Source organism: Mustela putorius, unplaced genomic scaffold (assembly GCF_011764305.1).
Source record: "Mustela putorius furo isolate JIRA1106 unplaced genomic scaffold, ASM1176430v1.1 tig00000095_pilon_pilon_pilon, whole genome shotgun sequence".
Taxonomy (NCBI): domain Eukaryota; kingdom Metazoa; phylum Chordata; class Mammalia; order Carnivora; family Mustelidae; genus Mustela; species Mustela putorius.
Genome location: NW_025421280.1, coordinates 21,517,576 through 21,543,492, shown reverse-complemented (window position 1 = coordinate 21,543,492; position 25,917 = coordinate 21,517,576). Strand labels below are relative to the sequence as shown.

General features: G+C 58.7%; 1 protein-coding gene across 4 annotated transcripts in view; it reads right to left on the bottom strand.

The window, feature by feature from the left end:
* Positions 1-25,917, bottom strand: part of CACNA2D2 (calcium voltage-gated channel auxiliary subunit alpha2delta 2) — a 138,702-nt gene that overhangs the window by 14,631 nt on the left and 98,154 nt on the right. For all 4 annotated transcript variants that reach the window (XM_045079470.1, XM_045079474.1, XM_045079483.1 and 1 more), the window contains exons 4-16: positions 17,284-17,343; positions 9,920-9,964; positions 6,465-6,606; positions 3,301-3,432; positions 3,073-3,130; positions 2,120-2,170; positions 1,891-1,990; positions 1,630-1,788; positions 1,288-1,395; positions 1,111-1,189; positions 535-584; positions 282-371; positions 41-112 (exon numbers count right to left, since the gene is read on the bottom strand). In XM_045079470.1, the coding sequence (XP_044935405.1) occupies positions 41-112; positions 282-371; positions 535-584; positions 1,111-1,189; positions 1,288-1,395; positions 1,630-1,788; positions 1,891-1,990; positions 2,120-2,170; positions 3,073-3,130; positions 3,301-3,432; positions 6,465-6,606; positions 9,920-9,964; positions 17,284-17,343 (1,146 nt within the window). The remainder of the gene's footprint in view (positions 1-40; positions 113-281; positions 372-534; positions 585-1,110; positions 1,190-1,287; positions 1,396-1,629; positions 1,789-1,890; positions 1,991-2,119; positions 2,171-3,072; positions 3,131-3,300; positions 3,433-6,464; positions 6,607-9,919; positions 9,965-17,283; positions 17,344-25,917) is intronic.

The window sequence follows — 25,917 nt, the reverse complement described above, 5'->3', positions numbered from 1 at the left end:
CTAGGGGCATGCCTAGCCCTTCCCTGGTTGGGAACCTTACCTTTTTTTCCCCAGGGCCATCCTGTGTCAGGTTGAAAACAGGGAGGGTCCCTGTCACCACCAGCCCCAGGCCCTGAAGGGAGAGGAGGATGACAGGTCAGTCTCCTGTGGCCATCCATGCCCCACCCTGAGTGTTCAGAGGGTGGGCTCAGGCATAGGCCCCCTTTTTTCCTTCTGTTTGGTTTATTCCCATAAGAGGGAATTTAAGGACCCCCACATCTGTGGGAGTCCAGAGGCCTTACCAAAGCATCCTCATACACATTGGTCCATTGCACCTGCTTGGCTTCCTTGCCCGCCAGCACCATGGGCCTGCCCAGTACGTCCAAATATTCCTGGGGAGAAGGTGACGGGTCACAAATCCACCTGCCTGCTGCATCTTCCCTGGTCTGCCTCACCGTATATCAGTTGACCACCAGGGGGCGCTCTCACACCGCAGCAGTGCGCCAATTACCATTGTGCCCAGGAAGCAAGGGGCTGGGTGGAGGGGCTTCTCACCTGAGTGTTAATGCGGATGGCTCCAATGGAAGGGATCTCAAAATAGTAACCTGTGAGGGAAGGCGAGGTGAGGTGGGTCTGGGTGGTACTTGGGACCCATGGCATAGGGGCTCCTGTATCCTGGGCTATGTCCAGGCCTCCTCTCTTTCTGGTGTCACTCCTCCCAAACTCCTATCCGTTTAGTGCTCCCTTCCACTGCTCTGTCAAAGGAGCTGATGCTAGGGAAGGGGCCACGAGTGTAGGGATGTACAGAAGCAGAGGCAGGGTGAAGGGAAGGGTCTGAGGCTGAAGTCTCTCATGCCAGGATGCTGGTGACATTCAGAGTCCACCCAGGGGCCAGGCCCACATGCACGGAGTACAAACAGATGTAGGAGCAGAGAAGCCAGGAGATGGATGGACAATGGACAGTCAGATGGACTAGTTACGTGGCCAGAGAGATGGACAGTCACATGCGTGGGAAGATGGACAGTGCGAAAACAGGCAGCTGGAATGCTGGACATATGGACGGACAGGTGGACAAGCAACCCGATGGACAGCAGGGCACAGGCCCCAGGGTGGGGACGCTGGACAAGGTACCTTTGTTGGCGCAGGCCATCCACTGCAGGGGCGTGACGTCGTAGTTGTGTTGCCCCACGGAGAAAGTGAACACGCGCACCTGTTTGGGGCTTGGGGTTACTGCCGTGGTCATGAGAGGACAGCCCTCCCCGGTACCGGGCCCGGGTCAGGGGGACCCCCACCTGGGCGGAGCCTCACCGTCCGGTTGGGCCAGTTGTATTTCTCAAAGACATCCTGCACGCGGTCCTCACCGCCGTCCGTGAACATCATGATCATCTTATTACAGTTGGCACGGGTGATGTTGGACTGGTCAGGAGTGGGTTTGGGGTCAGGCAGCCTCTGGCCCCTCCCTGGTCTGGGGGTGGGTATCCCTCCCACCTGGAAGGGCCCTCCTCCCCACAGCAGATGCTGCGATCTGCCCGAGCCGCCTGTTGGGCGCTAACAAGGCCATTTGTCTTGATTTCCCTGGTGTCACCAAGCCTGGGCCTTGGCCCGTCCCCAGTCCCTCCTGCACCACCCCCATCCATTCCCGGCGCTCACGTTCTGCAGCTGGTCGAAGGCATACTCAAAGCCAGCCTTGTAGCCCGTGGTGCCCTTGGCCACCATGCCCTGCACGGCTTCCTTGAACACCTTCTTGTTACGCACATTGGCCTGAACCAGGTGTGTGAAGCACGACACAGGCTGTGCCTTTTCGTTGAACTGTGGGGACAGGAAGGGTGGTGAGCGGCCTCAGGCTGGCTGGGGCATTTGGCACGGGGTGGGGTGACATGTTTCTTGCCTGCCTGCCACCTCGGCACTTACCGAGGCCACGTTCACATAGTCATCGTCTGAGAGCGTGTCCAGCATCTCACAGACGGACGTCTTCATCAGCTTCAGGGTCAGGCCACTCACGCTGCCACTCCTGGGAAGGTCATGGATGCACCAGCTAGGCCTCAGGTGTCCTCCTGCTGTTCCCTCCGGAGGGTCCCAGGCAGCAGATTCGCACCCCTTGTTCTGCCCCCCACCCCTCATGCAGGCATCGCTCACTCACACATCCACGATGATGACCATGTCCTTGGGCGATGAGGCCCCCTGGATGTACCTGCCCGGGAGAAGCATCAGTTAGGGCCAGCCTCACTGGGACCTTGTGGGTCCGCTCTTCCTTCACCCATATACTGATTCAACATGTTTCCACGAAGCATCCAATGCAAGGGTCAGACAGCGTTCTAGGCACTGAGGATAGCACATTTAATAAAACCGTCCTGGGGCGCCTGGGTGGCTTAGCCGGTTAAGCGTCTGACTACGGCTTGGGTCATGATCTCGGGGCCCTGGATTGAGCCCCGTGTCACAGTGTCTTCTCTCAGTGGGGAGTCTGCTTGTCTCTCCCCCTCTGCCCTCTCCCCGCTCATGCTCTGTCTCTCTCAAATAAATAAAATCTTAAAAAAACAAAACCAAAACAGGCCTTGCCCATTACATGAGTGACCTGGCCTCCCAGCACATGAATTGAGCCCAAGGAGAGGTGAGCAGGGGATCCAGAGAGGCGGAAGGGGGTATGTTCCATGGCCTCAGTGGCTTGTCATGTCCCCTGGCCCGGGACAAGTCCCCGAGGTCTGAGTCCCAGCTGTATGTGTGATCGAACAGGGAGGGAGGACGTCATGGGGCACCGCAGGAGAGACAGGCAGAGGGTGGGGTGTCCATGGCTCTGATGGGTGGCCTGGGGGCTGGCGACCCATCAGAGGAGACATCCACCCTCCAGAACCCCCACTAGCCCAATCCCTCAGTCGCGAGGGGTGGAGTGCTGGGCAGTGGACGGGGGGCAGAGGCAGCTGGGAGGCCTGCCTGGGTGATGGGATCCATTTTCCAGTGGCAACGATGTGTGAAATGAAAATTGGATAGAGCTGGCTGCACCCTGCTCGGAGTCCTGGATATCGGGAGGGAGGGGAGCAGGCGGCAGAGGTAGGGAGTGGAGGGGTGTCCCTGCCCAGCTCCTCCTCGCCCACTCACCAGGGTCTCCTTCGGACATCATACAGGTCGATTTTCTTGGGGGCTCGCCATGGGGTGGCTGTGGGAGGAAAGAAGGCGGGGGGTCTGGCAGGGAAGGGCTTGTCCAGGGCCAGCTGGCCTGGCAGGAGTGGCTACCCCCACAGCCCACAGAGTGATCAACCACCCCACACGCCCCAGGACAGTGGGCTGGGTGAAGGGGAGGGTGGGTGCTGAGGGGCTGACACCCACCGGGATAGTAGCGAGTGACGCCCGTGGCGCTTCCGAAGACCTGCCACAGCAGTGTCGGGTCCTGCCTGCGGTTCTCAATGAACACGTTCTCCAGAGCCTCTGTCCAGTTGAGTTCATTAAGGATGACAGTGGCTGTGGGGGAGGCAGGGGGCTGGCGGGAAAAGTGCCTGGGATGTCCCCCCGTTGAACCTCACCCCGACGCCCATGCATGTAACACCCCACTCCCCCCTCTTGGAAAGCCTCATGTGTGCCCTGCCTAGCAGGGCTCTCATTCCTCAGGGCTCAGCTGAGGGCTGCACCAGCTCCTCCAGGAAGCCTTCCAGGTCCTCAACCCCTCCTAAGCCCGCTTAGCCTACCCTTCGGCCAGGCCCCACATGAGCAGACAGGGCAGCTGTGGCCGGTGGCCCCCAGAGAGGGGCTGCCCAGGTGGCAGGGACTTGTCAGTTGGGGTGCCCATCCAGCATGCTGCCTGGAGCTTGCAGCTGGTCCCTTGGGAGCTCACCCACTCAGCATGCACTTCAGGCTGCAGCCACAAGAAAGCAATTAAGGGCCCGATGATGGGGCTGGAATTATTCAGCTATTAAGGTACCTGATAAGCTGGAAGCCACTCAGCTCCATGATTAATCAGCTGGGGCCAGGAGCAGGCAGGGGTGGGGGTGGAGGCTCTTGGAAGGGCAGGGCCTGTGCCATGATCCTGCTCCAACACAGGCACTTGCACACACATGTACACACGCACACAGCCTGCACTCCCTAACATATACCTCTGCACCGAACCTCCGTGTTTCCAGCCAGGTGTGCGAGTCCCTCATCCTCAAACCTCCTGCCCAGCAGCCCGACCGCTGCTTCAGGCACGGGGCAGGCACACTCATACCTACACAGCACTCTGCACCCCTGGGATGACAGCAGGGGGTCTTGCTCTCACAAGAGCAAGTTACCCTCACCCCCCCCCTTTCCCCTCACCTCTGTGATCCTCTGGCCAGACCCGCCCCCCAGCCCCTGCCCCGATGCACAGTCACAGAATGAGGTTTCTCCCAGAGGAGTGGGCTTAGTCCTATAGATCCTTCAACCAGGGCAGAGACTCAGGATGGTTTGGGCAGCACCCCATCCCCCAACTCAGGACAGCCCTAAATCTGGCCAATGTGTGCGCATGCCCATGCTCTCTCACGCGCAGCGTATCCGTCTCTGCATAGAGGACCCTTAAAGAAACCTGCCAGGGGCTGGCCACCTATGACTGCCAGGCCACTGTACCGAACCCCCCTTCCCCAAGGGGCTATTTTTTCCCCTCCAGTTTCTTCCACTTCCTTCCTCCCCAGGAGGAGCGCTGACAACATCACCCTGAGATCCCTATCACAGATCCACCCCAAGTGAGAATCAGAGCGCCTTCCAAAGGCTTGACTCCTCTCTTGGGAGCAGAGCCTCTGAACACTGAGACCATTAAAGCAGATGAAGAGCTGTGATTTCGAGACAAATGTGCAAGGCTCTGCCCATGGCAGAGGGCAGGGGGGCGCCGACCCATTCCTGGGCACATGGCCCTCTGCTCTTGCCCTCCGGTGTGGGGCCTCTGCTGGATCCTGTCTGTTGTCTAATCTCTGTCTCCCGCTACTCCCACTCCCTTTTCTCCGTCCATGTAGCTTCTCTTAACTGACCATAATGTGAAAACAAAACACATTTCTAGCATTGGCTCTGCCTATTGAACAGTATGTTATGGTCCTGTTCCTAATTTAGAAACTTAGTGAGTCGAACAATTTCTATTTTTCTCTTTAACGAAAAAAGAAAGCTGGGTTCCCCAATGTTTCATACGGTACTGTCTACCCTGGGAGAGTCTGCCTGGCAAGTCCCAACCCTCACTGGGCCTCAGTTTCCCCATCTGCCCAAGGAGAGGCTTAGAGCTGACTGTCCTGGAAGCCCCTCTAGCTGCTGGTAGAGGTGCATCTCTGACTCAGGTCAAGAGCCAAGAGTAGACCCCCCGCCTCAGATGGGGGGTCCCTGCAGGCACCCGTGAACACACGCACACGTACTCGCACTTGCGTCAGACACACGCGTGCGCGCACTCCGGCCTCCCCGCCTGGAGAGGGCCTGCGACTCAGCCCCACGTGCACACACCCACACCCACGTGCACACCCTCTCAGATCACGCTGAGTTGGGAAACGGGGACCATGCCCCCTCAGGCGGGCGATTACAGATTTAATTAAAAGTGACACAGTAAATAAAAAACATATAAAATGTAATTTGTGTGGGTAGCGAGGGGTGACTGGGGAGGGCGGTATGGCTCCTGTTTTAATTAGTGTGCCTGCCTGTGATAGTGCTCCTCGACTAGCTCGGGCAGGTGGCCTGCGGGTGGCCCGTGGCAGGGGCATCAGGGCTGGGGGGGAGCATCTATTCTCACCCCTGCCTGAGGCTGCCTGGAAGGTCTGGCTGACCTGAAGGGTGGAGGGGGCCTCCCTGAGGACCCTGGAGGATTCCCTGCATTCTGGAGACTACCCAGAAGCTCTGGGATCTGTGTTCCAAGAGCCTCCACCCCGTGGGCCACTCGGAGTCTGAGGCTGCCTTGTAGGGGCTCACAGAATTAGCCCCAAGCCACCAGACCCCCGGGCCCTGAAACCCACTGCTAGAACTCTCTCTGTAGTGCTTGACTCTTAGTCTCTTCTCCCTACATCTCCCAAGATCTTCAGGAAGTTCTTCCTCATGTCTGACTCAAATCCTTCCAGCTGTAGTGACTCATTTTCCCCACCGTGCAAAGCTGCCCTGTGCCTGGACAAGGAGGGAAATGCTCCAGGGCTGGTGTCCGTGAGTGAGGGACTGCTCCCTGCTCCCTCAGCCCCTGTGTTCCCCTGCTGTGGTAGCTCCTCAACCAATCCTACATGGGGCCTGGGGATGGGGGATGGTGTGGAGGAGCTGCTTTGGGGGCCTGTGGGGCACATGTGCACCCAAGGGCAGGAGACTGTTGTGCACAGCAGTAAGAGTCTGAGAGTCAGTGTGAGGCCACGCCTGAGAATGACTTGATGACTGTGTGTAGGTGAGCGTGTGTGACCTTGGGTAGCGGGGGCTGAGGGCAGATGGTACCGGCTGAGCACCCGGGACCTGGCAATGCCCAGGCTGTGGGCCTTGCCCCCGTGGTGGCTGCGGAGGGCGCTCTGCACACTCTGATCGCTCTGCTCACTCACAGCCTTTGTAGATGTCTGTGGGGATCTGCACGGCCGTGTACGAGTAGTTGACTTTGTTCTTGAAGTTTGAGTCCTCAACGAAGTCCAGCCTGAGGGTGCTGACCTTGGACCCCCTCTCCACATCCTCACTCTCAGGGTCGTCCTGCAGAGAGGGATAACCCCCCACCCCCCAACACCGTGGTAGTGTCAGGGCTGGAAAATGGTGGTGTGGGGTCAGACAACTCTGCAGGTAGGAGAGGGCCAGAGCTCAGGTGACGGGGGCATCTCAGAATCAGAGACTACTGCAGTCAGAGACGGGGAGAGATGGAGAGACACAGGGACAGAGGTACACGGGGTAGGGACCCCTCCCCCAGGAGGCCCATGATTCCCACCTGTTCCTGCCCACCCCACCCACCATCCCTACATTTGCTAAACCCAAATTTCAAACCCAAACCCACACCCAAACGAACCCTTCCCCCACATTCTTGAAAACCAATTCTCAGTGAAGGAAACGGATCCCGTTGAGGAGCAGGCTGGAGACCTCTGCTTACAAGGACAGGCTTGGGTGATCCTAGAGAGGCCTAGGCAGCCCTTCTCAGGAGCCTTGAGCCCCACACCCCCCACTGGGCTCCACCCACCCCCTGCACAGGGTTCCTTTGGCACCAGGGAGAGGGTCCTTGCCCCCTCTGGGGAAGAGTCACCACTCCTGCAGCTGGTGGCTGTAGGGGCTGAGTTTTGGGGGGAGAGCTGGGCTGGGGTGGGGGCTAGCATTGAGACCCAGGAACTTCCGGAGGGAGGGTCTTCAGCGCTTGCTAGCAGCAGGACTGCAGAGGCTCCTGTTGACTTTCTAAAATGAGCTGCAGCCGTCTGACAGGTGCCAATTACAGCATCTCTCGGCCGAGCAGGCTGGGCATGCGCCGTGCACCCCCCCGCCCACCACCACAGGCTGGCAGGAACGGGTCTGCGGCTACAGCGCATTGATGCCGCAGCCGAGCGGTGCAGGGTGCGGTGGGGGGGGGGTGGGCAGGCACTGGTGCAGGTGTGCAAGGGGGAGGGGAAGATGGTGGTAGGGAATGAAGAGGAAAACAGGGAAGAGCCAGATGGGGAGGAAAGGAGGGATGGAGACCAAGGCAGGGCAGGGACAGAGCTGGGGGGCCTTGTGCCCTGGGAGGAAGGGGTGTGGGCAGCTGGATTACGCTCATGGCCCCTTACTGCCTCTCAGTCCCTGTGATCACTGGCAATACCAGGCTCAGCTCATTTCCACCCCCTTGTGGCTCTGCAGACCCCACTGCTCACGGGGTCCTGGGCACCCCTGCCGTGTTCCTGCTTCCTGCTGTATCTTGTCTGGGGAAAGGGTGATGGTGCCTCCCTGCCCAGCCAGATGTGCTCTCCCCACCCCAGGAGTGCTCTGGGTCCGTTCTCTGGCCTGGGGAATGAATTACTGCCTGGATGGGCTGCCACAGACTGGCCTGGGTCGGAGCTGGCAGGGCTCAGAAGGGTCTGGAGGAAAGACCCTTCGCGTCTCTTCAAGGGCGGATTCTGTACAGCAAAAGCCAAGCCGTCTGCTGCCCTCCCCTCGCTCCCTCGCCCCTCACCGTGTGTGCCACCCTCTGCCCACCTCGGCACACCCTAGGAGGGCCCTCAGAAGCTCCTGGATGCTGGGTGAAGCCGGGCCAGGCAGCTGCCGAGCCTGCCGCCTCTGAGGCGTGAGCCGCTCACGTTCCGCTTGCAGGAGGGGGAGGTGTGGGAGAAGAAAGCCCCCGAAATGTCAGCGGCAGATGAAGGGCGCTGGAAAATTTAATCTCCCAACTTTCCCAACTAATGTGACATTTGGATTCCGTTCTGATAAGCTATCAGCTGGCGAACTTTTTCCTTCCTTCTCTTTCCCCCACCCCCACCTTCTGGCTGGTAATTTAAAAGTAAATGGTCTAGAAAGATCTCTAACTGTACCTCTGGCAAAGATTAAAAAAACAAAACAACACAACAAGCAGGGGAGTCGGCAAATGTGTTCACATCGATATTTATAGAGGGCTGGGCTTTTGGCCTGACTTTAGCCCAGCCCTACCTAGGGTGCCTCTCCCTCCTGGGGCTGTCCCTACCCCCATGAGGGGCTGGGAAGGGGTGGTGGTGCAGGGAATCAGTGATCTGGAGCCCGGGGGTGGGGGTCCTGGGCACAGGGAGTTCAGGGGATCCTGGGAGGGGACCAGGCACCAGAATGGCCAAGAAGCCCCTCAGCGCCACCCCCACGCCCAGGGGTTTTGTACGGTGGGCAACTGCAGGCTCCTGGTTTATATTTAATGCACTGATTGCTAAAATTACAGCCTGCTGCTGAGGGGGGTAAGGAATTAGATTCAGGGTCTAATTAAAGGTTCGTTCTTCATTTGAATTTCAGATTCCAGCTTTAATTTTAGCAACTTCTCTGGGAGCCACGGAGGCTCAGCCAAGGGGGAAGCACACCTGCTTTAGCCCCCCCGCACCCCTGCTCTGGCCCCCTGCCCGCCTGCTCTCCTGAAGGCTCACCCAGGCCCGCCTGGCACCACCGACCCTCTGCAGGGATCCCTGCCTGCCTACCCACCTCCGGGGGTCACTGTCTACCTCCCGCTTGCCCTAGGAAATGCCCCTGGCCAATAAGCCCAGGAGAGGAACCCTGGATTTGGGGGTCTCCTGCCCCGGCCAGAGCAGTGGGGCCCCAGAGAGTGAGCTGTTACGACACCTCCGTTTACAGAGAAGACAGGTTCAACAGCGTCTACCTCCAAGGCTGGCAGTTGTGCCTTGGCGTGTTCACCAAAAACCGTCTACTCTGTGGGCCCTGTCCTCTTTCGGACACTCTTGCCTCCTCTGTAGGTCCCCTGCTACCAAAATGGTCATATGGCTTTCATGGGAGGCCTTGGTGACGGGGAGCCCAAGCACACATGAGCCAGTCAGGGGCACAGAGGCAGGGGGGCACTGTGGGTCCGGGCGGTCCAGCCAGCCCCAGAGCTGCCGCCGCCGCTGCCGAGGCCGTCCTTTGTCTGAAGAACAGGCACAGGGCTGGGCTGCCTCTGCAGCTGGGGCAAGCCTGGCTGAGCTATGGGGAGCCCTGATGGTGGGGCCAGCAGCAGGGAGCTCCGCAAGCGGAAGCCGCTGACCCCTCACCGCAGGGAAGGTACCTGCCCCATCTGAACCGCATCACAGCTGCATCCTGGCTCTGCCTGCCACCTCGGAAGCCCTCCCCACTGCTCCCTCTTCCTGGCTCCCACAGCGCTCAGCCTCCTCCATGCTGGCACCTGGACTGACCCATGGGAGGAGATCCAAGGGTCTCACTACCTGCCTGGGGTCAGGTGTGGGGCCTGTGCCACTGCTACTTTGCAGGGTGACCTCAGAACTTGGGAGAGCCCCGAGATCTCACACTCATTTTACAGCTGAGGCGACTAGCCCGGGGTGGGGGATGGGCTCTGGCAGCTCCCCACCCCCCGCAACAGAGGTAGGGGACTCACCAGCTCAGCGTCGGCCTTGGCATCATAGTACAGGATATCTTCCTCCTGGGGGGACAAAGAGGTCTTGACCCTCACAGCTCCGCACAAGGCTACCTGAGGGGTAGTCAGGGCCCCTGGCCCGAGGACAGCACTGGTCCTCTCCTGGACAGCTGGCTGAATCGGACCAGGCATGCCGACCTCTGCCCCAGACATTCCCCCGCTCATGGGCCCTCATAGCCTCTGGGGAGATACGCAGCTCCCGGTTGCACAGGGTCTCCACAAGACTCCCTGACTCCAGGACCAGGTGTCCTCTCTGCAACCCCACTGAGAGGTGGGCTCAGAGGCAGCCTGTCTGCAGAGACTCTGGCTGAGGCAGCCCGGGGGGAGTGAGGAAGATGGGAAAATAGAGCCGAGTCTGGGCCAGAGTGAAATAATGACTCGACACCACATCTTCCAATTTCTTCTATTAAAAAGCCTGCTCATTACGGGCATGTACTTATTAATTATCTGTGATTTGTTGTGAAATGCAAGGGGGTTTACACAACAGGAGCGGGAGAAAACAAAGCCCGGCCCCCGCGCCTGCCTCCCTGGGCTCTGCGCGCCTGCCGGTGTGAGCCCGGCCGCCCCGGCCTCGTCAGCCTGTCCGCAGCCTGGTTTCTTGGCCATCTGCGCGCCATAATCACCGGCCACCCCGGGGACCCGTAACACAAACGGGCTAATTTCATGTTTAATGATCTTTAATCAGAACTGAGCATGGCTGACAGCAGCGGCCAGAAGGTGAATCTGGGGCCTTCAAGTGCCACTGGTTCCAGAGGGGCCACCCCACTCCTGACCCTATGGATTCCGGGCTCAGGACATAGGAGAGGGCCATTGTCCACGTCGCCCTCCTCCAGTGCTTTCCTGCGCTGTTTCGTGCCGCAGACACCTGGTGCGTGGCCCTGGCAGCCTGTTTCTTTGTGGTCTGAAAAATGGGGGTGTTGACCAAGTGTGCGCCCAGTGGTCTGGCTATAAAACGGCAAGTACAGAGCCCCCTCCTCACTCCATGCTGTATGACCTTGGGGCCGTACAGCTCCCCCTCAGCTCTGGCTCCTCGGGCTTCAGGGAGGGGCTTGGCCTTGGGGACTGCCCAGGTGCTGGGCCTGCGGCCATTGTTTGAGGTGCTCAGTATGGGGGCTTGTTGTGGGGACAGGGATGTCTTGTCTCCCACCAGTGGTCTGGATGGGTAGAGGCCACTGGCTGGACCCGTAAACACAGTCCAAGCATTCTGGAACATCGGCCCCATGCCTGGCACTGTGCGTGGGCAAGACTACAGCCGCTGGGTGGATGGAAGACCGGAGACAACCTGATGGCTTTGGTCACCAGAGGCATCTGCTGGCCTCCAGTGCTTCGCACATGCTCAGGGCTCTCCCAGGAGCCCTGCAACCTGCCTCAGACAGAGGAGGACACAGCAGCGGTAAGAAAGGCTTCGCACCCAGGCTCCAACACGCCTTCCCATTGCATCTCTGACCTTTGCCACACCACCCACCCAGCAGGAGGACTGGAACACGGTGGGCCTGGTGTGGGGGCTGGGGGCCCCGGGCCCAGGCTCCAGGGTGCTCGGCTTTCCCTTGCGCCCGGCTCCGACCGAAGCACATAATGAAAGCTGACATTACATCAAACACAATAAGGAGTTTCGGTTGATGAAGATCATTCCTGAACACACAAACCCATTAAACCGAGGGGAAAAAATATCAATTCAACACACTCGCTGGCAAAAAGAAAATGTGATTTGTTATCTAAAAGGGGGTTATAAACACGGCTCTGATGCTCTTTCCCTCCGTAATGAAAACAGGCGGGCGCGGTAGGAGGACTGCAGATTAGAACATGGGGCTGCACTCACCAACTTTTTAGGCAAACCTCCTGTAAGGACAGGAAAGGGCATGGGTGGGGGGTCAGTAACTCCGGGGCCCCCAGGAGACACATGCTCCTCTCACAGGCCAGGCTGGGGCCTGCCCCCTGCACAGCACCCCTCCAGCTGCCTGTGGCTCCCTGTCTTTTTGTCCTGCTGTTTCATGGTGTCTGCAAAGGATCAGATGCTGGTGGCATCAGTGACACAGGGGAAATGTGTCATACGGGAGGATTTCAGTCCCCTGCAGACAATGGATGAGGCTTAGGAATCTGGGTGCAGTCCTTGTCCCCCAGGAGGCAGGACTCCTCCCTCCCTCGCCTACCCTGAGAGGGCCTGGCCATGCCCCTTCCTTGGTACAGAGAAGGAGTAGTGTGGGATGGTGGCAGGCAAGGTCACATGTGTGAAAATACACTGTAAACACAGCTGTGGTCTCTACACTTGACACGGTGTGGAGCTGGAGGTGGGGCAGGTTGGGGCCATCAGGGTTGGGATGGAGGGTCCCTGGAAAGGCCTCTGTGTCTGCTTTGGCCTGCGCAGTGCCCCGTGTCTGCCATTATTGTCCTGCCTCGGTAAGACCACAAGGGGGCGGTACCTAGCGGTTACACGCAGGGGCCTTGGCAAAGGGTCCCTGCCTCAAATCCTGACCTGAACGCGTGTGCTCTGGGATCCCAAACGGTGAGCGAAGACTGAGCCTAGAGCCTCCAAAGCTCTCAGTGGCCCTGGGACTACTCCTGGGGGTCACCTCCGTCTCATCAAGGAGGCAAGGGTGCCTGTTAAATCCTGTCGCCTTGGTGAGGCTTTGCTTTGGGGTCTGGATTTCCCACTTACAAGAGTGGGATGATGCTGCCTGCCTGCTCTGAGGGCACTAGGAAGGCAGGAAGCTGGTCTGTCCAGGTGTTTGGGCCGCCCTTACCCACGGTGGGGGGGCCCTTATGTTTGCAACTCCACAGCCCTGGGAAGGCCCCGAGGGTGGAGGAAACCCTCTGGCTGGGGAGAAATGGGCATCGTCACTCTCTGGGGTCCACAGCCAACACCCCCTTCTGCTACCTGGTGTTTTAGGGGCCATTTTGCTTAAACGTGGCAGGAGTGGGGGGGAATCACCCCTTCTGAACTTGGATTTCTCCCACTTGTGGATTTCTGTACCCAGATGGCACATGAAGGGTGGGGTAGGGGGCCCACATGGCCTTTGTATAGATGACACATCCAATCCCTTAGTGGGAGCGGAGCTCAGGAGAGAACACGAGAGGTGCTGGCAGGGGAGAAACAGGGCGAGGAGGTGAGCACGGGGATTAGCAGTTGGTGTCTAAGCCCGGTACTGGGGTGTTCAGTGAGGATGCTCGGCCCTCCTGCCCTGGCTCAGGGCCAGCTCAGCTCAGCCAAAAGGACTGTTTTCTGAGAGAGCCGTCTGTCGCCGGCTTGGCAGAGACGCAGGCAGCCGGCCTGATGGCTGGGGCAGACCTCGGGCTGGTGAGGCCACCTGTCCTGTCCAGCCGGCTCCTCTGGCCCGGTTCAGCCTTCATAGCCTTCCTTTTAGGTTCCCAGACAGAGCTACCTCTCTCATCAGACACCGCCCTGCCCCCAGGTAGGGCTGCGTCTCCTCCTTCAGACTCCCCAGGATAGGACTGTTTCCTCCATTAGACTCTCAGGGGAGTACTTTGTCCCCTGCAGGCCCTGGTGTTGGCCCTGAGGCCCTGGGGCCAATGGCCTCTTGTGCTTCCTCCACCCATGCCCTGGCCCAGCTCCTCCCTGGGATGGTGTAGACTGCAGATAACCCCGGCACAGCACGGTGCTGGAGCCAGGGCCAGGGTCCAGCAGGCAGGCCGTCCTCACCCACCCTGAGTGTGATGGGTGCCAGAGCTCCTGCTTGTCTGCCTGCGGGGTCATGGGAGGGGCTGCCTCTAGCAAGGGCCATGGTCTCCCTGGTGTGCAAGGGCTGTGGTTCCCTGCCTCTGCCACAGCCAGGGTGTGGGGTCATGGCCTGAGACTAAGAGGGGAACAGGGGGCCCTCACGTTCAGACCTCTCTTTCTCTCTCTTGTGCCGGCTCTGACCCTGTGGACCCCAGGGTCCCCCGACTCTCTGGGCTGGTGTCGATGGGGTGTGTGTGTGTGCGGATGTCCACTTCTCAGAGGTCTGCATGTAGACCTACTGTGTGCTTTTGCCACAAGGAGGGCCATACCCTACTGATCATAGAGTGGATTCCATGTGCCAAGCATCTCCTCTGTGCCCAGAACTGCCGGTCACCATTCTCCCCATCTTGGATGTAAGAAGACTGAGGCCCAGGTGCTCTGGGCCAACCTGTCCACAGGGCACTGGGCTGGGCACATGGACAGGTGGTGGGTAACCCTGAATCAGGTCCAACTGCTTCTGCCTAGAGGAGCCTTGAGTGGGGCAGACAGATGAGTCCGCTGGGATAGTGGCCTGGGGCAGCCTGCACTGGGAATGGTCAGGGTTGGGGGCTCCAGAGATGGATCCTGGGGCCCGTCGGAGCCAATCTCAGGCTTCCCAGAGAGTTAACTGGGCAGGAAGAGGCATTGCCCTTCTGAAGGAGGAGGGGAGGGCATTCCTGGGAGAAGGCCCAGCTTGTGGAAAGGGCCCGATTTGACAACTGGCATTGAGGCTCTCCTGAGCGCCACATGAAGGAACATGCTGCTTATCTGTACCTCCCTAAGGTCATTGGGAAGGACACAGTCTCAAGGTGGTGGTGTGCCTGCAACGGACAAAGACGCCATTTCTTTCTCAGCCTCGAGTCCCCGTATCCCCCTGGCACGGACAGTCCCCACCTGCGGCCGCCGCCAGCTATCCCAGGCAGCACGGGCGGGGCTGGCTGGCGTGATGGCGAATGCGTTCGCGTTAATACTCTGCATCCTGGCAGCTGGGGTGACTGCAGGGTTTCTGGTGAAGAGCAGGGCCCTGACCCTGCAGCTGGGAAGGAGGGGGTGATCCCCACTTCTCCCTGCCCGAGATACAGACAGACACGCAGCCGGATGGACTGAGGGGGAGGCAGTGGCCAGCACCTGCTGGCTGGGTGATTGCTTCCACAGCCTGAGGCATCCCAGATTTAGCCGAGGGGAGGCGGACAGCCAGAGCCCACTCCTGCCTCCTCTTAGGACGGAGCCCCCGGGATTGGGCATGTACCTACACTGTCGCCAACTTGTCCTCTCTGTGGCCTGACATGTGGAGCGACCTTTCCACACACCAGGCTGGGCCAGCAAGCAGCATCCGACACCAGAGTCCTTTGCCAGATGGGGAAACTGGAGCCCAGCGAGGGGCAAACCCTTGCTGGGCCCCACAAGGACTGGGTGTGTAGGGAGCACGTTGTCTCAAGCAGCACCGGTCTTGGCACCCCTGGATGCCCCTGAGACCTTGCCCCCCCCGCTCCTGGCAGGCCCTGTGGTGCCCCACTCTGGCCTGGGGTAAGCTGTTCCTGCCTCAGGGAGTAGCTAAAAATCAAGGGTCAGGAGTCTGGCTGGATGATCCTTGTAAATTTTGGGTTTTCTGCAGAGTCAGGAAAAGAAAATAGGTTTGGGGCTAAGGCAGCCTCTTTGTCTTGTTTGGGGCCCGGGCTGGGAAGGAGAGAAAACCAGGGCGAGGGCGGGTCTTTTCATTCTCTTATTCCCTGTTCCTTCTCTCACTGCCCTGTGTCTGCTCTGCACACAGTCCTGGGTAGGGAGGGAGGACGCAGCTATGTCAGGAACAAAGGAAGGGCCAGAGCAGGAGCGGGGTTGGGGGTGGGGTCCTGGATGGCCCGAAGGTGGAGGGGCTGATGGACTGGGACAAGGGAGTGGCCTCACTGGGAAGGGACAGACAAGGCCAGGTGGCAAGGAGGAACAGAAGGCAACCGGGCAGAGATCAGGAATAGGCTAGAGTGAGGTGTTCAGCATGGCCGGGGCACAGGGGAGGCGGGTGAGGAATGAGGTTGCCAAGGGGGCCGGAACAGCCAGATCAGGGCTGGGCCTTGAAAAGGACTTGCCTGGGCAGGGGCTGTTTATCGGTGGGAACATGGTCTGAGTGGTGGGTGCTGCCACCATGCTCTTTCTGTTCCCCGGGGGCCGAGGAGGCATGGGGACCCAGCGATGGGTGGTGGTGGTGGAAAGGGAGGGAGAGAGCAGGGCCAGTCCTGAGCTCCTGGGAGGCAGGGTCTGTCCAAGGAGTCGTCCACTCACTCAAGTGCTCACTGGAACCAACCATCCCACCTGAGCTCCCGAAGGGTAGCACCCAGCACCCACCAGGCAGCATAGGAAGGATGCCATGTTGTGGGCAAGGCAAGGCAGGACTCGGGGTGGCCCGGGGGGATGGAGGCCAGGGAGGAGGACCACACGGGTTCAGGGCGCCTGGATCATGGGCATGAGTTTTCTGGGACCTGACAACCCGGCTGTGAATCTAGGCCACCAACAGGTACCGCAGGTAAGTACTGCAGGTAAGTCTGACCACCCTGTGCCTCAGCGTTCTCATCAGTTGAAGGGGGGGGTAATTATCCACTCACGCACCAGATGTGCAAGTCCTAGAGCAGGAGTAGCAAGGGCCGAACCCACCTTATCAAGCCCTGGGTCCCCGCAGGCAGCCCCCTTGGTGCCTCTCCCTGTGGTTCGCACAGAGACCCCCAAAAGGTGTGGCTCAGAGTCTGGAGCAACTGTGCAGGACACACGAGCCTGGCTAACTGGCCTGGTCCCTGAGGGTTCCACCATCCCTGGCATTGGGGGTTCCCCAAGTCTGGGAGGAAGCCTGCCTTAGTCTACCTTCTGGCTTCCTGGGGGCCCACTGAGATGCTGGCCTGACGGAAAGGGTACAGGTGTGTCCAGCCCCAGCCCAAATCAAGCACATTTGCCTGCATTTGTGAGGGCAAGCTGGGTTTGAGACTGGCAGTCAATGAGGCTTCCCCGCCTTCCTGCACATTCTGGGTCCTTCCACCCTCAAGAAGAGACCTACTACCAGCTTCTCACCCCTCACTCCCTTGGCACCTGGGCTCCTCTGAGCTCTGCTGGTGGAAGGAGAGGCTTCTGCGACTGTGACAAGTCCGGTCCCTGATCGTAGTCAGGTGGCCTCCTGGAATACAGATTGCTGCTCAGGAAATCCCAGGAGGGGGGCAGAGTCCCCTTCTGGCAGTGACGCTTCTGGGTCAGTGTATTACATCTGGAACGTCCTGGAGTCAAGGGACTTCTTTGCCCCAGGGTCTCTCCAGAGTCTGTGCCCATCCTTAACCTCCCAGGTGAAAACAACTTTGGGGAGCATCACTTTAGAGTAGTCTGTCTGCCCCCTGGGGGCCCCCACAGCTCCTCTAGGGTGTAGTGAGAGGTTCCTCTCTGCACCCTGTGTCCCAGCACCAAGGGGAGCCTCAAATGTTTGCTGGAGGCTAGACTGCGGTCCCAGGCTCCCCTCCACAGAGCCCTCAAGTGCTCCTCCGGTGAGTCTGGGCAGCGCCCCCTCCCCGGAATCCACATCTACCCTTGCTGGCTGTGGGAAGGTCACAGGGGCTGGGGAAGGCACGGCAGTTCTTACCTTGATGTTGTCCTGCCAGCGATGGGCTTTCTGGAAGTTCTCAGCAGCGTCGGCCAGTCTCTGAGGAACAGAGCACAGTGGGATCAGAGGCTGAGGAAGGCCCACGCCCAGCCCCAGCCCTCTCCATCCCTAGTACTTCCTGGAGCCAGGCTGGCTCAGGGACTCTCTTGCCCCAGGCTGCCAGACCCTCAGAGATTCCTTGGCCCCAGACCTTTCCTAGCTTGCTGTGCGGGCCCTCCCCCCGCAGCTGGGTTCACATAGGGCGGGTGAAGCCTGCATGAACTGACCTGAGTGCCATCTCCATGGGACTCCCTGTACTTCAGGCCAGCCATATCTCCTGCCCACAGGATCGCAGGGGGACGCCCAAGATGCAGTAGGACCCAGGCCCTAGAGTCAAGCCCCGTTGCCACTCTGTCACGCCAGTGCCAAGGTCAAGGGTGAACTGCCACCAGGGACAGCCATGCCTTGCTGATGCGTCTTTGCCCAACTGCTCAGGCCCTGAGCACGTCTCACACACCCAGGCCTGCTACCACTGTCCCTGCTCCAGTTTCCTGAGCCCCTTCCCAGCATGGCTCTCCAAGCCTCTGTCCACACAAGCCTGGCCATCCCTTGGGGCTGGTTCCTGCACTCTCCTCCATCACGGCCCCTCTGCGTGTGAGCAGTCCTTCTATTCCACACCCTGTTCTCCCCCTGCCCTCTCATAGTCTAGATGAGGAGATAGACACAGATACAACACTAGGTAGAACCACCAGATCAGGAGGAGCTGAAATGCTTCAAGGAAGCTTAGTGCTATGGGAACTTGGGGTGTCAGGGAAGGCTTCCTGGAGGAGGCGTTGGTACTCTGCCACCCTCAGGGCCTGAACCCCGGCTGCCCAGAGATTCTTATTTTGTGCCTCCGTGGATCCTGTCCCTCCAAGAACTCTTGAGACTCCTGAAGATGGACCTCTGGGGCCTCCCACAGAGCAAAGCGCAATTAAGTCTTGTTAATCATATTGACAACCATCACCACGATGAGGTCACTTGCTGCATGCCAGCCCACCACCAGCCCGGTGACATGTCACGTGTAGCTGTCTCCGTTTAGGCCTGACATGTCTTCCTCAGATGAGGAGACCCAGGCATGGAGGCAGTAAGTAGCCTTGCCAAGGTCATAGCATGGGTCAGGCTGGGGCCCTGAATCCAGCCTTCACAATCACATTTGTCTTGCCCAGTCCATGACCAAGGTCTGAAGGCACATTCCATGGGCCCACCATGCCTGGTGAGGGACAGGGAACACTTGTGGGGGAGGGGCTCTGGCCTTCCACCCCTGCCCCCTTCCATCCCATGGTGGAGCAGTGGGTCCCGCCTGACGGCCTCCCGCCCTCACTCAGAAGGCCCTGGTCTCTTGGTATTTAGGACACATGCTCCCATTCATTAGTCCAGGCATGGTGTGGCACGTGGACCCCAGAAGAGAGGTTCTAACAAAGCCTGGCAGCTGCCCATGAGGGGGAGATGGGGGCCGGGACGTGGGAGATTGGTTTTCCTCCCTCCCAGCATGGAACAGGGTCGTGGTGGGGTATGGCCTACGTTCTCCGGGGTGGGATGTCACCTCTGGCAGTTAGCAGGGCTGACCAGGGCCAACCTCACTCCTGCTGGGCCTAGCTCCCCCTCTTCCTCAGGCCAAGAACAATGAATGCTGGGAAAGCTATGAGGCTGGGGATCTTGGGGACAGGGTAGGAAATTTTCTCTTGTCAAACCCCCTCACTTCATGATGCTGGGTCCCTCCTGGCCTCCAATTCCCTCTCCTGCTACTCCACCTGTCTTCTCTGTAGGTTCCAGCCCCTGCCCACTTGTTATGCAGTGCCCGAGTCGGGTGGCTCACCCCACCCCACTTACCCAGCTTCGGGGACCAGGCACCTCTATACCCGGACACCTCTCATATCTTAGGGGTCCTGGACACCTTTTGGGGGTGACCCTCAGGCCCACTGGAGTGCATTCCGTCCCCTCCTGGAATGAGCCCATCCACACTGGAACCGCTGTCACCTACGTCTTACCCATGCTGTCACTCAAATCACCTACTGTTTGTCCCTCAGGCTCCTGTGTCCTTTTTTTTTTTTCTTTAAAGATTTTATTTGTTTATTGGACAGACAGAGATCACAAGTAGGCAGAGAGGCAGGCAGAGAGAGAGGAGGAAGCAGGTTCCCCGCTGAGCAGAGAGCCTGATGCGGGGTTCCATCCCAGGACCCCGAGATCATAACCTGAGCCAAAGGCAAGGGCTTAACCCACTGAGCCACCCAGGCGCCCCTCCTGTGTCCTTTCTTGCCCTTTGTCATCTCTTCTCCAAATGTGGATCTGATCTTGTGGCCAGCCCCTGCCCCTAAGCCCTTCAGCAGCTCCCTATGGCTCTGCATATAGAAGGCAAAGCTTTCTTGAGGTCCCAAGGGGTTCGCTTGCACTGCCGTCCTGGGGTCTCTTCTCAGCCTAAACTATAAACACCCCCCGTGGATGGGTGAGGCCCCTGCTTCACAAGGCTGCAGAGTTCTTTCGCAGAGGGCGTTGCTGTGGGACATGCACACATGACATGTGTTATTACTGCTAACCCAGCATCTGCTGCGCCTGCTCTGCACCTGGGCGGGACGGGAGCGCGTGAAGCCAAGAAACAGCCCCCGGGGCCGCACCTCGAGAGCTCAGCCTTGGGCAATTTCCTCCTCAGTGGCCTCCTCCTTTCCCGGAGACCCCAGACTTTTTCTCGGAGTGGGCCTCAAGCTCCACTGAGGCCACTGCCCCTCATGGGGGATGAGGTGAGGGCTGGGTATGGGAATACCCAGGTCAAGCCTCTTGGGTCAGGAAAGTGCCAGTGCTGAGGGGGCTGCAAACACCAAACGGACGTCCGCTGAAGTGTCCAACTGGGCCGCAGCCTCGGGGAGCTGTTCTCTCCTGTACCCACCTCCCTATGGGCCCGGGGTGCCACCAGCACCTTCCACCTCTCAGGGCTCTGCTCCGTTCTGAGGGATGCATGGGCCCAGGACTGGGGCTCCCTAGCTGAGCAGCCATGGTGAGGGAGACACGGGGGGCGGGTAGGGTAGCCTCCTCGAAGTCCCCCGGGCTCGAAGGCCTGGGTCAGCCCGCTGACTCGTGAATAACGGAGCAGCAATAGCCACAGCGAAAGGATTACGTTTAATCCTCAGTAACGATCAAGCCATTATTATTTGTTCGGTGTTACAGATCAATCAGCCCATCCCCGGGCGCTGGACGTGTGGAAACTGCTAAACACACAGGCCTGGGGGTTCAGGAGGAAGGGTGGAGGCAGCGGAACGGGGCTGCAGCGGGCAAGCGGCGGCTGCCAGAGGCCCATTGGGTCTGAGGGGCTCAGGGGAGAGGACTGCGCCGACCCACAGGCATGCCTGAGGGGCCCCAAGCGGCAGGCAGCCCTGGCCTGGGTTCCAAAGCTGGCTTTCTTGAGTACGTGGCTTCCCCTGCTGGTCCTCAGTGTCTTGTCTGTAAATTGGAGATAGGAACTGTACCCATTCAGACGGTGGGTAGGTTCTTGGCAGCTCCCTTGCTCCAACCCCCAGAAGTTGCCCAGAGGGGCCAGTCTCCTAGGGGTGTCTCTTGCTGGCTCCAAGCATGCAAGTCTCTTGCTCCATGTCTCTGCCTGGATGTGCTCCCTAGCCCCCCAGTCAGCCCTATCAGACTCTCACCTCCCCTGGATTCCTCCTATTGCCCTTGCCCGGTCCCTGGACTCCCCTCCTGTCGGGCACTCAGAACCTCGGGCTCCCATCTCTACAGAACCCACAGCCCGGCTCAAGTCTGTATGAGAGATGTGCTTGTGGCCCAGCCCCACCCTGCTCTAAGGTTCATCCTCCTAGAGCATGAACCTCCTGCTTCTCCTGGGTCCTTATGATGGCCTCCAGGCAGGCAGGATGGGGAAGGAAACTGACGCCCAGAGGGGAAGACAGAGCCTACAAGACTCCCAGCCGGTCAGGGGCAGGGGTGGGCGCACAGCTTGGTCCCATGTCCAGGATACTGCCTTTCTGGGACGGTGGGGGAGATGTGGTCTGTTCTCACCCCTCAGCCACCAGCAGCCTCTGGCTTTCCTGCTACCAGGCCCTAGCACATTCTGCTTCTGCCCTGTGTCCCCTCACCCAGACTCCTCAGCGGGTTTGCTCCCTCACCCTTGAGGTATTAGCTGAGGCCCCATCCTCTTCCGAACCACTCCCTGACCCCTGCCAAGCCCGCATCTGTCCCCGTCACATCTCACTGCTTTCTTCCTTGAGCTCTGAGCTTGGTGAGGGCTCTTTCCAATAAGCTGGCCCCTTGCACACAGTAGGTGCACAAGGAACATCCACTAATTTAAAGTCAGAATATCTCTGAACCTGGGTGGAGACCTGGCAGGAGTCTGGCTCTGCCAGCCAGCTGTGGGACCCTGGGTGGGTGGCTTCCCCTCTCTCAGCCACTTCTCATCACATCGTGGAGGGTTAGGGTGGGCTGGGAGGGAGACACTGCCGCAGAGTTGCTGATGGTGGCTGGCCTGGCCGGAGACTTCCCCATCGCGGCCAAGGCGTTGGAGGGAACCACGGTGAGACTGCTGAGCAGGGCTGCTCACGGCCAAGTCCATCACAATAACAGCGGGCATTTCAGAGGCAATTATCAGAGAGTTTCACTTAACAGTCAATTTCCCTCGGCTCCGGAAACCGTTCTTACAGGAAAAGGCAAGAAAGAGGAGGACTCGGGGTGTGCTGGGCTGGGGACGAAGCTCCCCTGCTGAGTAGCCCCTTGGCAGACACCTTCACATTTCACTAAGTGAAACATCTTTCCATTGCTATGGAGGCGGTGAGCTCAGATGAGGGGTCTGGAGACATGGTGGCTGCCCCTCGGAGGCCAATAGCTGGAGGGTCCAGCCCCCGCTGCCCTCTGGGAGGGGTGGAGCTTGGGGGTGAGGGGGCTGGAGCTCTCAGGCTCCTCCCTCCACTTTGGGGGCCCATTGCTCCCCCAGTGCTGGGTGCCTCGCTTCTCCTGAGCCTCCTCCTCTCACCCCAGGGCTGGTCGAGCCCGAACGGGTCTGGGGAGCGACTGCCTATCAAATAGGATTTGTTTCATGCAGCCCAGAGGGAAAGATTGTATGAGGTGTTTGAGCTTAATTAGTCATAGTTACTCCCTCTTCCAAGAGGATACTAGAGGCTTAGGATGAAAGTCTCTGAACTCACAGGGAGCAGGCTATTGAGATCTGGGCCACTGAGGGCTGAGCCCGGCAGAAGCCAGGATGGGGGGCCCAGGGTGGAGTCTGGGGGCTGCAACGTCCTAGCACCAAGCAGATGCCCTAAAGACACTGCCCAAGGATTTCAAGGAAGGGGATGGGGACAGAGGACACCAGACCCCGTCCCTGGCACCTCCCCTGGGCCAGGGCTTCACGGACAGGTGTAGGTCATCCAGTAACAGGTGGAAGTCTGGGTCTCTTCTTCACCCACCCCCTTCTATCCCCCTCAAGCCACCAGAGAGAAGGAGTCGTCAGTTTCCCTGCCTTTTACAGGACAGCAGACCGAGGCTCAGAGCATAGGTGTCACGAGCCCAGGCCCCTGGTAGGGAAGTGGTAGAGAGGGGCATCGACCCAGATCTGTCGGCAGTGTTGGACGGTGAGCATCTCAGGGAAGGAAGGGTCTGGCCACACAGGTCTGCTGCTTGGGCTCAGATGCCCCCCCACCTGCCCTTGAGAAGCCGCTCCTTTGTCCTTTCCCCAGGAGAGTGGATCAGCCTTCCAGACGCTGCTCTGAGCCGACCCCCTATGGGCCCAGACCTCAGGAGGGGCTGAGGACCAGGGTGTCCAGCAGCCCCTGACAACCCAGCCTTGCCACCGCCGCCATCCTGCTTCCCTCCCTGCCTGCGGGCCCCGTATTAGCTCTGTATTGTGCACTGATAGATACTAAATACAGATTTCCAATTTCCAGAGCTGTTATGGTCTAATGAGTAAATAATATACATATTTAAAACTGTCTAAAAACATATCTGCATAATTAAAATATCTGCATAATAATGAAGCAAGATGCAGCTTAGCAAGGAAGCGACTCAAGCTCCAGGGCTGACGACAGGGGTAGGTGCGCAGGTGGGGTGGAGGGTCACGGCCCTGTGGGTCTCTTCCTTCCTGCTACCTTGGCTTGAATGAGCATTTGTCTGTCTGTCCACCTCCTGCTCCAAGCGGTTACTTCCACAGTCAGAAACCAGGAGAATCCCAACTTGGGCACGTCCTTGCACAACCTGAGACCTGGGGGAGGTGCACGTGTGGACGGTTGGTGCCCGCTGCCTGAGTGACGGCAGCCTTGAAGACTCTGACTGCCACCATCTGTGACACCTTCCAAAGGCAGGCCATGTCCTGCTCCCCCAGTTTGCTGGGTTCTGAGGGGCAGAGAGAAGCACACCGGATGGGCAGAGTGGGCTGCCCAGGACCCATGTCAAAGGAGATGCCTGTGGCTCTGCCTTCCTGTCGAATGTGTCACAGACACCCGTGTGCTGGGGTGGGACCACACTTGGCCTTACCCCCCCACCCTCTCCATCCTGCTGCATCTGTCCACACCGGACACACTTGGCTCCCGTCCATACACACTTGGCTCCCGTCCATGACACCTCCGACCCACCCTTTCTGTATGAACCCGACCTTCAGCCGAAAGATAAAACCACCATCAAAACAATGAAAAACAAAACAAAACAAAAAATGAAAAACAAACAAACACTCAAACCTCAGACCAAAACTCCGGCAACCAAAACTGTGGGGAAAATCACTAACGCGCCTCGAAGTGAAGGGCACCTCGGGGGACAACCATCACGTGGGGCCTGCGCGGTTGCTGGCGGCCAACAGGCTCCCTGCCTGACCTTTTCCCTTACCAGCTGCACACGTCCTCTACGAGCTGATTAAAAAAATATATATATATAGTAAAATGGATTTTTTTCTTTAAGAAAAAAAAAAAAAGGTCAGAATACATGTACCAGGAAAAAACTCATTCGAGTTGTGGATCCCCTCTGCAGGGGCTCCCGACTCTCCACCCCCCAGGTCCGGGCTTGCTTGCTCTCTGTGGGCATCTCGGCCTCGGTTATCGATTCCTGTGCCTTCTTGGTCCTGCCTGCAAGGGCAGCCCCTGTTCTAATTTCCCAGGAAAGACAGGAAGAAGGGAGGGGTGACTTGGGCTAAAGATGGAGATGGGGCTGGGGAACTGGGTACCCCAGAGGCTGGAATTTCAGACCGCACAGGATTTCCTGGAACATCCCCGGGCACCGAGGGAAGATTGCTGTGTTGTACTGTGCCTGGCAGGACTTCTTAAAAAACCCACTCTTTCCTACTACTGATACGTCACCCTCCACCGGACAGTTTAACATGAGGAGTGGGAAGCCGTGTAGAGAGAGTAGGAAGGAAAGGAGGTGAGTTGGCACTTGGGGGATGACATCAATTCCACTGGCTTCGCTGCTTTAGCTTTCAACGGGAACCTCCCTCAGTCTAGAAAGAGCTGGGCCCAAGGTATCATGGGGCAGGATCCAAATGTGTTCACTGTGAATGGGGCAAGAGGCGAGGGGCCCCTGTGGGTGAGCAGAACATTCTCAGGGGCTGGCCTGAATTTACAGAGCAGTTGTCAGGCACCGTGGCTAAAGTCCACCCTCTGGAAATTTCAGCTCTGGTGTTGGGTCGCTTCAGGAGGGAATGAGTGTGGACAGCCTTGTGCTGAGGGCAGAAGCATAGGGCTGGCTCTTGGGGCCTTGCCGTGCCTGGTCACTGCTGCTGCTCCTGGGTCCCCTGACGGGCACCCATCAGAGTTTTCCTGATGAGAAATAAGCCAAAAAATCCAACACACAGGTCAGAGTTTGGGCCATGGCCCCAGAGCCCGGCCATATGCAAGCACCTTACCCCTGACGAGGGTGAGCTGAGGGTTGGGCCATGTGGATTCCAAGGCTGAAGGAGCTTGGTCCAATTGGCACAATCCCTCAGGAGGCTAACAGGGGTAAGAACCCACCAACATAGCTGGCACCCCCTTAGTCTCAGCATGAAACCTGCATATCCGTACAGGGGACTCAGTCCCTGGTAAGCCAGGTAGAATTTCTCATAAAATTTCCAGTTTTGTCAGGTTTCCTCCCTCTGAAGGATGACCCAGTGTAATTCACCAATGTATCTTTCGTTCCTTTAAAAAACATGCAGATAGCAGCATCAGGTGAGGGTGTCAGGCCCAGGGCTGTTGGCCATTCTCCAGTCAGAGGAGATGGGCGACACACCATTTATCAAAGTGTACTGTGGAAATATCGCTGACTCCTCTCCCTCAACAGGTCATGTTCTGGAGACAAGCACATGAGGGCATGGGTGTGTGAGCGTGTCTGTGTGTGACAATGGCCCTGCCACAGAGACCAGGAGTCCCGAGCTCCTAAAGCCGAGTGGCTGCCCAGTGCATAATCTGGGAAACGTTGCCTTCATCTCTCCGCACCTGTTTCTCACCTGTATATGGGACCAGAATCCTGCCTGGGCTCTCCTAGGGCCACGGGAATGCAGATGCACAACAAGGTCAAGACAGAGAGCAGGAGGCAGACTCACTCTGGGTATTGGAGATATAGCCCCAGGTTGTAGGTTGCCCCTTCCCTTAGCTCTGCCCAGGGACCTTTGGACTGCTCCAAAACAATCTTGGATAC